Here is a 16,145-nt window from a genome sequence, read left to right on the forward strand (position 1 = left end):
CCCCTGACCTAAATTTATCAATATTCGTCGATTCAGTCTCAGACGAAATTTGGCCATATTTAGTCAAGTTGGCCTCGATCGACAAATTCAGTTGAGTCAACCCCAACCGAAATTTGGCCGAGTAGGCCTTGACCCAAATTTTGCCATATTTGGCAGAGTCGACTCTGACTGAAATTTGGCCATATTAGGCTAAGTCGGTCCTAACCGAAATTCGGCCAAATCCAGTCGAGTTGATCTTAACAAAATTTTTTCCTAGTTTACTCTGACCCAAATTTGGCCGTATTCGGCCACGTCTTCCCTGACCGAAATTCGGTCATATGTAGCCAAATTGTACCATGTCGGGCTTGACCGAAATTTGAACATATTTGGCCGAGTCCGTCCTGATTGAAATTTGTTCAAATTTGGCCGAGTCGATCCTAGCCAAAATTCATCTGAATTCAACCGAGTTGGCCCCAATTAAAATTTGGTCGAGTCGGCTACAATTGAAAATCAATTGAGTTAGTTTCGTGCGTAAATTCGGCTGAGTTGGTCCCGACCAAAATTCTGCCAAATTCGATGATATCAGCCCTAATGACACATGTTTTTTAATATTCAATTTAAATTTTTTTTATAAAAAATGAATTCTGAATTTTGAAATTGATCCAAATATTTGGATCTGAATTTAAAAAAAAAATATAAACTAGTTTTGCTAAAAAATGGAATTTTGATCAAAAATATGATCCAATTATTTGTATATGAAATTAGTGTAGATTAAATCATTAAAAATTCAATCCATAATCACCCCTAATCAAAATAAAAATAAATTTTAAATATACTACTCGATGAAAAAGTCTACTAAAATTAAACCACAAATTACCTAAATCTTAGACTTAAAGCATAAGAAAAACAACAAATTGAATTTCATTAAACGTACATCATTAAAATTGTTTGCTTTAGTTCAACCAGATCATTTTTTTTCTGGTTATCTTGGTTAAATAAAAATGTAATAACAAAATTTCTCTATTTATTTAACAACTTGATTAATCAGAGGGACTTTTTGTTTTCTCTCGTAAACATTGTGCTCCTCTTTCCTTTAATTTTTATATATTTTAAACATTTCAGTAGCAATTAAAATTATCAATATGGTAAATTTTATTATTATTATTATTATTATTATTATTATAATAATAATAATAATGCTGTTGCAAAATTAGGACATTGTTATTTTTATGTCGAAGGGAAATTTTACTAAACATAAAGGATTAAAAGGAATGTTATTAAAGATAAGAGTCCTAAAGCGTCATCTCTCCCTCAATCGGTCTAATTCAATTCATTTGTTCACATCAATCAAACGATCATTATAAATAAAAAATAAACACAAGATAATAAGACACAAAAAAAAAGGTAAACTAATATACAAAATATTTAATTATTTAAAAAAATACAATTGTCGATCATACCTAATTAAACACATCAATCATAAAAAAATACTATCATAATCCATATAAAAACTTATGTATAACTCAATTATAAATATACATGCATTGATTTCGAAATCTTACAAATTGTGCAACTATGGTAGCATCTACAACTCTCCATATTTATAATCCATACACAAATTCCAGGTCTTTACGGTTAAAACCTAAAAAATACAACGCAAGTGAGATAAAATTAACCTACCAAACTTTCAAAATTGAATTTTGTATCAAGATTATTAGTTAATTCTACTCTAGTATAATTTCGAGTTGGATTATCTTTCAATAATAATATTTAGTAAAAAGAACTTTGGGAATATAAATATTGTGGATCTATACTAAAATGTTTAAAAGATTTTTTCTTTAAAATAATTTGTGACACATTTTCTCTTTTTTCTTTTAAATTAATTTTCAGAATGGTAAAATTTAAATTCTTTATAAGGAAAACTTCTGAAATAGGTTGAAATTTGAATAATTTGAAACTACATTTATTGAAAAAAAGAAGAAGAATGATTTTGTAAAAATATACAAAAGGAATATATTTATAACAATATATAAAGGGGATTCCCCTTTTTGTGTACACATTTCAAAATGCCAATTTTACCCTTTAAATATAATAATTTATTAAAATTTTAAAAATTGACCGTTACTTTTACAAGCTTTTATAAAATCGACCATCTTTGTTTTTTTTCTTTATTTATCAATGGTTATTTTTTCATCTGTTCTGATATATTTCACTTTATTTTTAATAAATATAATTTTAATTTATATATTAACTTAATAACATTATAATATTATTATCTACTAATATAATATCATACATATTTAAAAAATATATACAGTGCAATAACGTCTGTCTTTATTTAAAAAATGCATACAGTGCGATAGCGCCGGCTTTACGCCAGAATTTATATAAATAACCGTTTGTTTTGTTATTTGGACCGGTCCATGTAGGTTAGGGATGCTATTTCCTGCACCCTCTTTTTGTTTTCCTGCACCTTTAATTTTTGAAACACCCGTTTTACCCTTGAATCAATATAGTAAAGTTAATCCTAATTTTTCCTACCCTATTTATCTTGTGCCCAACTCTGCATCCCTTGTATTCCCTTTTCCACTATCTTTTTCCCACCAACACTCCTTGCATCCCTCTTCTGAGAATTAATTTGGGAAGAGGGAGTTTTTATTGATTAAGAGGGTAAAATTTGTGTTACTATTTTGAAGAGATTTAGAAAGGGAAGGGAAAAGAGTAAATTTAGGAATGAAATGTGTAAAAATTTGTATGTGATGTGATAAATAAAAAATAAGTTTAATTAAAAAAACAAGATTATTAAATTGTTATTGATGTTAAAAATAATATAAAATTATATTAAAATGAATAAATTAAAAAAAATATTTTAATAAAAATATTTATATATTGATTTTTTTAATAAAAAGTTAAAAAATTTAGAATATTAATTATTATTGTAAAGATAATTTTAAAATAAATATTTTTATATTTTATATTGATAAAAAGAAATATACATGTGAGGATGAAAATATAATAGTATTTTATCATTAATTAGAAAAAAATAGAAAAATTGCATAATTCTACATTTTCCTTTTTTACTTATTCTCAAATTTTAGAAAGCAAATACCATAATCACCCTCAAATATTTGTTCTTTTATATATCAACACTTTATTCTCCTTTTCTCTCACCATGTTTTCCAGCAACTCACTACCATAGTCCTACACCGCACAAGGTTTTTCTTCCCCTTTCCAAGCACATATTTGGGCACCTGTCTCTTGTAATTTATGATGTCGCATCCAACAGATAGCATGTATTCATGTATCTCAACATTTATGGACACCTGTTATGTAGATATAGTGCATGCATTTAGGTGTCCATATCCACGAAAACAAGCATAGGGTAAGTTGGGGGAAGAAGAAGAAAGTAAAATCACATCAAAGTTCCGGATTCACCGATAGATTTTTTTTTTTTTAATATTTTTCAGATTAAATATTTAGAAAGATATTTTCAGAATATATAATACGAAATATATTTTTTACATATTTCAAAAATACTTTTAGATTTGAAATATTTTTCAAAACTATTTAATTTAATTTTTTTTTATTTCAGATAAAAAATTTCAGAACATATTTTCTACAATATCTAATTCAAAATTATATTTTTAACTAATGATAGTTTGAAAATTACAAATTGTATGGGGTGCAGGAAGAAAAAGTCCAGATTTGTAACAAAAACAAAAGAGAATACTTTTAAATTGTATTCATTCCATTTCAATACCTAAATCAACTTTTCTGGAAAAAAATAATTAAAATAATATATATATATATATATATATATATATATATATATATATATATATATATATATATATATATATATATATATATATATATATATATATATACTTTATCCTCATTATATTTATTTTTTATCTCTTCTACCCTCGTCATCTTTTTTCTTTTTTTTCACATGTTCACACAATGCTATCATTTTTTACTTATCAAGAAAACAAAATCAAATTAATTTTAGAATTTATTTTAATTATGTTTAATATATCAAAACTATTTGTAAGTTTAAATTTTTTAATTTATACATAAATTTATCTTTTAATCTTAAACTATTTTGTTAATAAATTATCCTATAAAAGTTTGTTTTCAAATATTTGTTAATTATTTAATGAAATATTTAAAAAAATGATTTTAATTTATTGTAATTTTTAAATTTTGATATATTTTTTTACGTGCCATGTGAAATATTATTTATTTTAAATTTTTTAGATAATTTAGTTTATTAATATTATCAATTTTAATTTTGTAAGAAATAAATATATGTAATTTTAGTTTTAATTTACTAATAAAATTAAAAAAAATATTAATAAACATCTAAAATTTTAAAAGTTAAAAATATATAAAAATATATAATTTTATAAATTTTGAAAAAAAAAAAACAAATTTATTAAAAACCGCTACCTATATTATTAACAAACATAATCAAATTAAGAAATATGTTCATATCAAATAAATCGAAATTTTTATACTTCAAATACTACTATTAAAAATAAAAGAAAATATAAAATGTAAATAAATTATTTCCCACGTAAATATTACACGCGGTAAATGTCAAATTTAATTTTATACTAAATAAATTTTATTATTCATTTTATATAAATATATTTTTTATTATTTCACACTATCAATAGAAATTAAATAAATTATTTTAAATAATTTATATAGCATTTTATATTACTTATAATACTAGGGATATTTTGGTAATCTTATTCTTTTATCTATTAAAAGTTTTTTTCAATATCATACTTAATTTAATCACAAACTTTCATGAACTTCATTATCTAATCCACATCATAATTACTTCCTAATCTTTTTTATAAAAAAAATATAAACTTCACTCTCTAATCCTTCCAATCTCTTCCTCCCCTTCTCCCTTTAGTCTTTCCTCTCAAAATAACACAACTTAGTCTTTAGATTCGTTATATTTATTCAATTAATCTTTATATTCGTTATTTTTATTCAATTTAGTCTCAATTTTAATTAGAAAAAACCAATTTTATCTCTTTCAAAGACCAAATTTAAACTTTTTATAAATATTATACTAATATTTTTTATAAAATTTACATTTTTATTAATTATTTTAAAAATTCAATTATAAATTATTTATTTAATTATAAACTGAATATAATTCCTAGATTTAATATTAAATAGAATATAATTATTTAAAATATTATTAGAATATAATTAATAAATATTTTCTTCCGGTAATTATATTCTAGATATAGTAATTTTTTTGAAATTGACATTTAAAATTATTAGAAATATTTTATAAGAATATACTAATATATCTAAATCTAAAACATTTAAGATTTTAATATCTAAAACACAATAAAAATATTAAATGTTAATTATAAAAGTTTTAGTAAAACATTTAATAATTACATTCTAATAATATTTTAAATTATTATATTTTTTTAATAATTAAATCTAATAATTATATTCGATTTATAATTAAATATAATAATGTATAATTAAATTTTAAATATAATAAAATTTTGTCTAATTGAAACAAAATTGTTCAACCAAAATTATGTATTAGAATTAAATTGATAAAAATAAAAAATATAAGAATTATATTGAACAAAAAAAATTACTTTGAACAAAAAAAAATAACATAAACATATAAACATATTCTGTGACACAGATGACACATGCATAATTTTACTTTTAAATAAAAAAAATTAATAAAATAAAAAAAAAGAAAAAAGAAATTAACACGTGATATATAATGTATACATATATTAATTATTTAAATATAGTTAAAAAATTAATTAAAATTAACATATCTAATTAAATCCAAACGAAATAAAGATTAAAGTAAATAAAGAAAACGAAAATAAGGAAAAAAGTATATTTAACCGTTAACAAATTTTACATTTACAAAATGTTTAAAATTTAATTAACAGTAAGTATATAAGGAAAAAAGAAAAATATATTGATTTAAGTTAAGAAAAGTTCCTTGAAAATGTGAATGAATTATGATGAGATAGATGGATATGGTGGGGGAAGCGAAGGTATGATGAAGTTTGAAACAAACACTACAAACACATGGCTAATTAATGTGGCAGACAGTGGTGGCAGAACTTAGCTTTATGCACTGCACAACCTTAAAGCTGCATCAGTTACGACGTCGTCTCGCTACACCTGTACTTCCTCCAGAAAAACTTTGTTTTGGTGTGCATGCAGAGATCAGCCATACATGTGTCATGCTATCATACTATGCGGAGGGCGGTGGTACCCTACATCTATCTATCTGTACACCACCGCATCTTTCACCAATCTTCTCTTTACCAATTTCTTTCCCTTTGTCGATTCACTTCTCATTTTAATAAAAACTTTTCACAGTAAAATTAAACATAAAAAGATATAAGTCTTTCATCTCAACTTTTGTTATGAACATATAAATTAATTAATAGTTAACTAAAATATAAATATATAATCATAATTAGTTATATCAAATAATAAATGTTTAACATACAAACTATGAAATGCTAATATTATCATTTTTCTTTTCTTAAACCAAATGTAGTTTAAGAATGACAGTTTCTTGAAAAATCTTACTAAATTAATTTTAATATTTTCTTTCACAGAATAAATACTTTATTTTATGTTTTATAAATAACGACATTGTTATAATTTGTTTGAAGATAAACTTGAAAACAATAGCTAATGTTTCATTAAAATCAAACAAATATGTTTTTTTTAAAGAATGTTTTTCTTTTGTTAAACTTTTTCACAAACATTTTTAAAAATATACTGAAAATATAATTTGAGACAAACTATTTTTTTTTCAAATTAATGTATTTTACAATTTAATTTCAGTTTTTCTTATAATTAAAAAAAAATACTTATAAAGGTAATAAGTTTCAATTAAAAAATGTATCCATGTATTTACTGTTTAAATATGCGAGATATTTTATTTTATTTAGAGACAATAAAGTTTTAATGAACGTCCTTGAACTAAATAAGTTAAAGTTTCCTGATAATTGATATATACTTCAAGTATTAAAAGTAAAAAGGTTGTTTAAAATTTAATAAAATAATGGTTAATTTTCTATTTTGTTTCTTTCTATTTTTGATTAAAAATTAAAAAAAAATTAAAATATAAATGATAGAAGAAAAAACAAGAGACAATAAACTTTATAATAATATGATCTAGCCAAATTTTTTTCTTTAAAAAACTATTATTGTATTGATGTGAAATTGAATAAAATTGTTATTGACATTGAAATTGATGGGAATATTAGTTACCTTTAAGATTTAAATAATTGAGTATACACAAAATAATTACCCTGACTGGTGATAAATTATTATGTAGATTACGTTCAAATATTAATTAGTTTGTTAGTATATAATAAAAAATTTCCATATGTGTCTCATAATGTCAAATCATGGATTCATAAACTCTTGAAGGTTTTGTTTATTTTTGAAACAAACACACTAAATTCCTATAGTCATGGTGTGTAATCATGGAGATGGTAATATTAATATACTAATTTAATAGCTCTAAGTTTTATATTCCTAACTCTCGTTTTTTTATTTACATCTTAACTTACTTTCATACGTTGAACTGAACGTTACATAATTAAATATATTTATTTATTTTAAATTTTAATTATATAAAATAAGTAATATCAATGCATGTGATAAAATACTGTCTAGAAAAGCTAAATTATGATTCAAACAGAGAAGATAACTTATTTATTATGCTCAATTAAGTCATTTCCCAATAATAATTTAATTCAAAGGAAAATAAAGAAAATTCAAATTTAAAATCTAGATTACACATGAAACGAGGAATTATATCTCAAGATGTATGAAGATCCTTTTCTCATATAATTTTTTTTAGTTAACAATTACTTTGGTGATGTTCTTTCCTATTAATCAAAATGTGTGTTGTAAATGTGTGTTGTTGTAACAAGCAAACTGGTAAATCCGCCTCTAAAAGAAATGATAGAAACAAACAAAACACAAGTTAAATTGTGTTAATAAAAACTTTTTTCTTATTATCATACGAAGTTGAGATTTTTTTGTCTGAATACTTCTAAAAATGTGTGTTTTTTAAAACAAAAGGAACACGTACTCACACACCAGCATCTGCATCAACTGAGTAAATTGTTAAATCCATTGATCCTACAATGGAGACTTATATGGATGCTGCTTTAGATCAACAAATGAGCAAAGTTGAAGCTTGCTTAAAAATACTAGAGAACATTTTCGTTCTACTCTTTTTTTTTTTTTTTTTCCTTTCATTCACTCACCTTTTCTAATGATGACAGAAGGAGGAGTATTTTATGGTTGTTCAAAATTTTGCATCTTGTCTGAGAAGACTACAAATATTCTTATTTTTTTGAAAATATAATAATATTGGGAAAATTAATTAACCTACCTTAATTAACTTAAATTGGAAAAACAAATAACATTTAAAGGTATTTAGAGATTTTTTTGTTGGAACATGGTATTATAGTATTCCTCCTAGTGTAACAGCGGTTCATTCTGTTTTTGTCCGTGTTACTCCTCCACCTTCCTTCATAAGCATACACACCCTGCACCAACTCAACCCTGAATCTCCAAGCGCAATCGTTTTCTCACTTGTTCCACACCTCCAAAACCACTCTGATATACTTAAGCTTTCGGTTTTGGTAGCAAGAGCAGCATGCATGTTCTTTTCTCTGTGAAGAGACTCGCCTTCTCTGATCCCTTTTTGCCACACAGAAGAAGACTTTTTTCTTGGTTCAGTTTAGGTGTTGTAGCTTCTCTTGTTTTGTTGTCCCTCTTCATTCTTGGAAAATCCCTCAGGGTTCCCAAAGTTGCAGTCTTTGTTCCACAATTAAACACTATCGGTGCAAATTCTTCCCTTGCTTCTTGCCCCTTCTTGCCTTTCAACACTAGCCACTCTTCTTCCTCTGGGAGCAGCACTTCCAACTCTTCAAAGTCTGACGAGTACAAGAATCCTGTCAAGATTATTAAAGAGGGAAGTGCTGTAGTTGTGGATGGAACAAATGGGGTGAATCATGTGTTGGATGAAACAAAGAGTGTCAAGGGTTTGGAGAATTATAGTTTTTCTTCTTATTTGTTGTCAGAGAGTAGTAGCAAAGGAAAACAAGAAGGAGATTTGGTTGGGAAAAATAATTCAAGAAATGCAACTGTCACTCATTATGAGAAAATGCAGGATGGTTCACATGAGGAATGTGACATTTTTGATGGAAAGTGGGTAAGAGATGAATCAAAGCCATATTATCCTTTGGGGTCTTGTCCACATATTGATAGAGATTTTAACTGTCACCGGAATGGGAGGCCTGATGCAGAATATGTAAAATGGAGATGGCAGCCATATGGGTGCAAAATTCCAAGGTAGAGATATAATAATTGTTGGTAACGAATATTGAAGTGTTAATGTTAATCTAGAACAGAAGAGTAGCTTGTAATGGAATGAGGAAAAGAGATCAATATTTCATATTTACTGTAACAATGATGAGAAAGTAAGATATACGGTAAACACAATGTATGTATATGAAATTAGGACAAAGACTTTTTCATTATTATAAATTTTATGCAAAAGTGTTTGGGACATGATATGAATGTGATTGAAGAAAAAAGGTACAGTTATTGTTCTAGTATTTGATCAATTATTGATGTCATCATGTGATCTCTCAGTTTGAATGCAACCGATTTTCTGGAGAGGTTGAGGGGACAGAGGCTGGTTTTTGTGGGGGATTCACTGAACAGGAACATGTGGGAGTCACTTGTATGCATTCTCCGTGAAAGCATCAGGAACAAGAAACGGGTATTTGAAATTTCGGGAAGAAGTGAATTTAAGAAGAAAGGTGTCTATTCTTTTAGATTTGAGGTGAGTTTCCTTCACTTGTTTGATATTTGTCTAGTTGAATCTTGTAGCGTTATGGTGTCTTACTGTAATTTCTTTGCTGTATTGTAGGATTATAATTGTTCGGTGGACTTTGTTGCTTCGCCATTTATTGTTCAAGAGTCAACTTTCAAGTCCAAAAATGGATCATTTGAGACATTAAGACTGGATTTGATGGACATGACTAAGACCAGGTACCAAGATGCTAATATCATAGTCTTCAACACAGGGCATTGGTGGACCCATGATAAAACATCAAAAGGGTGAGTTCAATTTCTTATACACCACATTATCTGATGTTTGTAACTGTGTAATGTGAGATTGATTTATCAATCAAATATTTATTTCTCGTCTTCCTTTCTCCTTAATTTATCTTCTGTTATATATTGCTTGCTTCATGTGCTCCAAATAAGCACTTTTCTTTTCTTTTTTTCTTCATTTTGCTGTCATCTGGTACTGCTACAGAGAAGATTATTATCAGGAAGGAAACCATGTACACGCAAGACTCAAGGTTCTGGATGCATACACCAGAGCCTTGACAACTTGGGCTAAATGGGTTGACAGAAAAATCAATGCCAATCAAACTCGGGTTTTCTTCCGAGGATACTCAGTCACCCATTTCTGGTATTGTTCTCTTTTACATAGTTTCCACAATTCAATCGAAGCTTGTTTCTAACTGGAAATAAATATCTGCTACTTAGGAAATACTTATTTACCAAGGCCCTGTCTCATCTATATTAATTGTCTCATTGTTCTTTTGGCTATCCACAATTATGTCTATGCAATAGTTGATGGTGACTTCAGTGGTATATTTAGTAATGTAGAGATTCATATGCATCTGTTATACCATGAGTAAGTTGTAATACTCTCTGCAGGGGTGGGCAGTGGAATTCAGGAGGACAGTGCCATAAAGAAACTGAGCCAATATTAAATGAAACTTACTTACAAAAGTATCCTTCAAAAATGAGGGCTCTAGAAAGTGTGATCCAACATATGAAAACCCCAGTAGTGTATATGAATATAAGTAGGCTTACAGATTACAGAAAAGACGGGCATCCTTCAGTATACAGAAAGGAGTATAAGAAATCAATGGATCAGAACTCTACTGCACTATTCGAAGACTGCAGCCATTGGTGCTTGCCTGGGGTACCAGATACTTGGAATGAACTGCTATATGTTTCACTCTTAAAATATGGAACAGGAAATTGGAAAAGCTGAACAAGTTTCCTCATAATCATTCCACTACCAGTTTCTTATTCTTTTTGCATAGTTATAGTAATATTCGACATATGTATGCTATGAGTTTTTTGCTGCATGCCTTTAGTGATAGTTTGATTAGAATGAACAAGATAGCGAGGGAAGGAAACAGGGATAGTGGATTGGCTTGCCTTGCCAATTCTTCCCATGATTCTGAGATTCCAGATTTCTTAAGGTGTTTGTTTCCGGGAAAAAAGTAAATGGATTTTGTATTCATGTATGTAGTGTTTACAAGCACAAATCATAATACTTGGAATGGTACGAAATTTTTATGTTTTATTTAGTTTTATGTGAATCTATGTGATACATCGGTTATAGAAAATACAGGATCAAATTTGTGCAAAAGGGTAGTTTTTTTATGATGGTCTAGGATTTGAGATTCTATTTTATGAGACACAATGGCTTATAAGTATGGTGAAATCAAATTCTCTTCCAATTTCCTAATGGGGCTTGAGATTCTATTTATGGGACAAAATGACATGTCTTTTAAACAGTATATTCTTCTGACATTTAATTATTAGTAGAACATATACAAGGGTATATGGTGATGAATGTGTTTCGTTGTTCCAAATTTTAGCTCAATATATTTCATGAACCATTGAACTCAGTTTTATTGGTTAATTCAAGCTCCTTTAGTTAGCATCCATAACTATCAATTTCACTTATTACCTGTACATTACAATAGAAACATTGTTATTAAGATTACTTCGGATACATATCTTAATCATGTTCAATAATTATAATCATTTTTACCAAAATTTAACCGCCACTTGTAGAACTAGTTCAAAGACAGATAAACACTGTCTTTGACGGGTGTCCGTATTAGTTGTAACCATGTTCAATGAGATTCTTTCACTTTCTAAGACAAAAAAGGTGGTAGCAAAGTGTATGTTGAGGTGAAAAACAAACACTCAAACACTAGTGATTGACTTCATATTAATTTTAGCAAATAAAAGTTCCATTTGTGAGTGTTGTTTTTGACAGGGTTAATCTCAGTAAAATCAGAAAGTGGAGTGCAAAAGTGGGTTGGTCATCTTTTACTTTTAACAACTTTTCTAGGAGCGCTTTGCAGCTTTTCTAACCAATCAACTTGTTCAGAACATAACCCTACCCTTTTAAGGAGCTAAAACACTAGTAAATTTATTTTATTGCATATAAGGCCACACAACACAACACAGCAAGCATACACACTAAGACAGACAACAAGGTTAGGGAAAAGGGAGAGGAATACAAGGTTATAATTACCTACCTACTCATCTGCAGAAGCTGAAGAGAACCGGATTGTAGTGATCTGCAAATTGAGTGTTGTGGACAACACAAGTTGGTAGCTATAGCTTCTCAAAGAAAGAACATCTTTGTTTATTACATTCTACTTGTAGAAGAAGAAGAAGAAGGAGTATAATAGAGTGAATACATAGCCATAAGGACCCCTTAATGAGAGAGAGTCCATTGCCTTTCTGTGACTTGCCGGTTTGCTTGGCTCTAGCCAAAGCTTCTCTGACCTATGGAGAGTGCTTCTCTGCTTCATGAGACTCAAAGAGAATACTATGTTCCTCCCTTTGTGGTTAGTGGTTAGAGAAGCCAATGGCTAAGCATAAGCAAACTGTAAGAGGTGGAGTGTGAAGGGTGAGGACCCTTTCACACAATCCTCCATGCTTCTTCAAGAGCCATGGATTGATTTTTGCCAACAAAGTTCCATGCCTATACCAGATAGATTGCTTTCAATGATTTTTCTCCAAAGGGCTCTACAGAAGGCTAGTGGGGAACTTAGTTTCTCACCATTGCTTTAAATAGCTGATGATTGAGAAACTCACAAGTGCTATCATCTATTCATTATCCAAACTTTTTCTCTCAAACCATTCAATTTAAAAGTTGCAATTGTAGAAAGAAAGTGATGAGAGATAACACACAGTAGACTGTCCATTCAAAATAAATAAATAGCATTTATTTGATCATGGACTATTTTAACCTTAACCCAATTACCTAACTTCTTTTTAATTTCCTTCTAATCAGGATAGAGCTAATCTAACCAACTCTTAGTTTAGAGTAAAATATTCTTTAGTTTCTGGTGGTGTTAAACTATAACCTTTTACCTTCACCATTTTCCATAATCTTCAAGTTTTGTTTTCATACTATGATACTATACTACAGATTAAACTCTGCCATGAGGTAGAGAATGGTGTGAGTGAAGGATATGAGTGTCAATGTAATAAACTTGAAACAAACATGGGTACCGACCCTCTACTTTTTTCATTGGTGCTTGACTTTTGATAATTGGAAGTTATTGGGTGAGTGAATCCACTTGGTGATTCTGTATCCCCACTTTGCTTTCAATGATACATATCATCTTAATCATCCACTAATTTCATTCTTTCTCACCAGCCATGCCAGCAAAGCTATGCTACAACACCCAATGTTTGTTTTCTTGTCTTTTGTACTTTGCAACGTGTCAAAATACATTGCTTCCAATTTGAGATCTCAAAATCTACAATCCCGACCCTTCAATTCAGCTAAACTCTTTTCAACTTCCTTATGTTAATCCTTATCATACGCTCTTCTTTTGTATCTTCTCACGCTTTTTCAACCTTCTTTCTGAAAACAATGATTCCACTATCACCAAACACCAGACTCATCTTTTTTATATATTAGTCAATAAAAGTTGCAGTCAATAGCTTCAAAGAGTCCTTTCTCTCTCTCTCTCTCTGTCTCTCTCTGCCTTAACGGACATTACAAGGGTCCTTGTTTGACTTACTTTTGAACTTGGTTTTATCGTGTCGAAAACTAACACTGTTGCAAAATATGTGTTTTTGATTACTTTTTCACCACGCATCTAAGCATGTTATTTATGAAACAAGGAACCAAAATAGAAAAAAAGGTTTACCAAATAAAAGGGACATTTTACTGAAATGGTAAGTGATCTCCTTATCAGATATGCACACAATAATAGCAGCTAGACTATCCACTCAAGCTTTTTTTCACCTTGCCTCTTCTTTAAGCAAACAAACAAAATGTACATCATTTTTTTTTTCTACACCCTTTTAGAATCTAACTTTGCAATTTATTTATTACTGTTGTAACCACTCATAGTGTGTGCAGTAGATGGCAACAGATAAGCGTATATTACAGTGAAGGAGATCAAATCAAAGCTTGTTTTCTCGACTTTTCTTCGTGGCCTTTATTGCAAAAACAAAAACAAAAACTGCCATTTGGTTTCACTTGGTCAGATCAATAAGATTGCTTTGTCTTGTGTTAATTATTTATACTAACCTCTGTTTCCTTTTTAATAATGGAAAGCACAATGGTCCACCATATTGCAAATGGGCACACGACACTTAATGGAAAATCTGAGTCGGTTCCGATTTGCAATTGAGTTTTGGGGCCCCTCATAATCCAAAATTTCTATGTTGTTACTGTGAGTTCAGTTTAATTTACGTTCAAATTTGGAGGATTGCTTAGGCAGTAATCATCTTAGTAATAATTATAAATGTCATTTGAAGAAGGCCTAGTACAACTGTTCACATTATTTTTGAGTTGAAGATCATGCTCAAATTTCTGGCTAATTGCATAATATTAGAGGTTTCGTTATTTGGTGTGATTTTCGAATGACGACCAGGACCACGACCTACCAGATTTTGCCTATATAAACCTTTGAAGGTACTAGGAAGCCTTCAATGTATTCTTTACACTAGCTTTGCTTTACTAGGAATGACGTCTCAACAGTGCCTACCCTACACATATTGTCATAATCTTATTCCCTTCCCGTTTTGGTATGTTCCCTTTTGCTTTTATTAACACCTATATTTTGTTAATGTACCCCTTACTATCTCAACAACCATCAAAATAAAATTAGCTATTATATATATCATCAATAACAGAGAAGCATGCAATAAAAAAAATTAAGTGGAAGCACATACACTTGATTATTATATTACTGACTATGTAATTTTTCTAGTAAAATCTATAAATTTTTTATATTTGTTAATTGTTGCGGGTTGTACAATTGTTTCGTGACGGATGTTAGGTCGGTCAAGTCACAATCTAAAATTGAGATATCTAGTAGGACAATTATTGAGAGAGATCATTGTGTGTGACATCAATTATCCCGTGACAGAAGTCAAGTGGACTATGTCACAATCGAATCGTGACGATAGGACTATTACACTCTTAAATAAAAAGTGTTGTGCTCCGATTAATGATTATAATTTTTGACTTAGATCCTAATATATATATATATATATAAGATTAAAAACATTGCAATTAAAACTATGAATCTTTTCATATAACTTTTTTAATAAAATTGCAAATTTTCTTATAACCCACAAATACTCAAGTCTTCGTGATCCCCCGAAAGACTTATTGAGTTCTAAATCATCTCTTTATTTTCCAAATAGTGTTTTACTTTTTCCTTTTCTGAATTATTTGATATAAAACTTTTGTGAATACCAAGACATTCCATATGAAAATTAGAAATTATACGAATTAGTTTTAGTTTTATTTCGAATATGGAATTGTTCATATTATTCTTATTCTTGAGAGCGAGGATTTTGAGAGAAAAAAAAACAAGGAAAAGGATAATTTTTTTAATTTAATTTTTTTTAAATAAAATAAAAGTTAGATGTTAATTTTATTATCATTTTATTTCTTTTATTTTAGAAAAAAATAATCAAAGTAAAAAATAATTGTTAGAGATCAAATTTTATCTTTTTCTTTTCCTCTCAAACAAAAATATCTGGTATAATTTAGATACACTACATGTAGATTGTCAATTTCAAAGTATATGCATGTTGCTAATAAGGTATGTTGAATTAACACACATAATAATGCTGTTTGGATAAATGTTCATGATGCAAGGGTTATATCAGAGAAAGAAAATTAAAAAGTATTCATAGGATTCATCAAGCTTAGGAGTTTTTAACAATAATGTTTTCCTTCATAGTTAAGGAGAGCCAGAGAAACCGGAAAAGACTTGGCTTTTGACCGTTCTGGTTGGACT

The 16,145-nt window shown here is 28.4% G+C and overlaps 1 protein-coding gene across 1 annotated transcript; it reads left to right on the plus strand.

The window, feature by feature from the left end:
* Nucleotides 1-8,465: 8,465 nt before the first annotated feature.
* LOC114179438 (protein trichome birefringence-like 2) lies at nt 8,466-11,431 on the plus strand. Its single transcript, XM_028065781.2, has 5 exons — nt 8,466-9,384; nt 9,688-9,880; nt 9,968-10,158; nt 10,361-10,519; nt 10,771-11,431. Exons 1-5 carry the CDS (start codon nt 8,687-8,689, stop codon nt 11,111-11,113), a joined length of 1,584 nt encoding a protein of 527 aa, XP_027921582.1. The 5' UTR covers nt 8,466-8,686; the 3' UTR covers nt 11,114-11,431.
* Nucleotides 11,432-16,145: the final 4,714 nt, after the last annotated feature.

Source organism: Vigna unguiculata, chromosome 3, assembly GCF_037176805.1.
Source record: "Vigna unguiculata cultivar grain cowpea cultivar isolate G323 ecotype 2 chromosome 3, ASM3717680v1, whole genome shotgun sequence".
In the NCBI taxonomy this organism is placed as follows: Eukaryota; Viridiplantae; Streptophyta; class Magnoliopsida; order Fabales; family Fabaceae; genus Vigna; species Vigna unguiculata.

Bases quoted from the DNA above. Each gene is read 5' to 3' on its own strand.
- LOC114179438 (XM_028065781.2), top strand. From the start codon at position 8,687: ATGCATGTTCTTTTCTCTGTGAAGAGACTCGCCTTCTCTGATCCCTTT. The intron at 9,881-9,967 runs GTGAGTTTCCTT...GCTGTATTGTAG, and splicing joins TCTATTCTTTTAGATTTGAG to GATTATAATTGTTCGGTGGA. The intron at 10,520-10,770 runs GTATTGTTCTCT...TACTCTCTGCAG, and splicing joins TACTCAGTCACCCATTTCTG to GGGTGGGCAGTGGAATTCAG.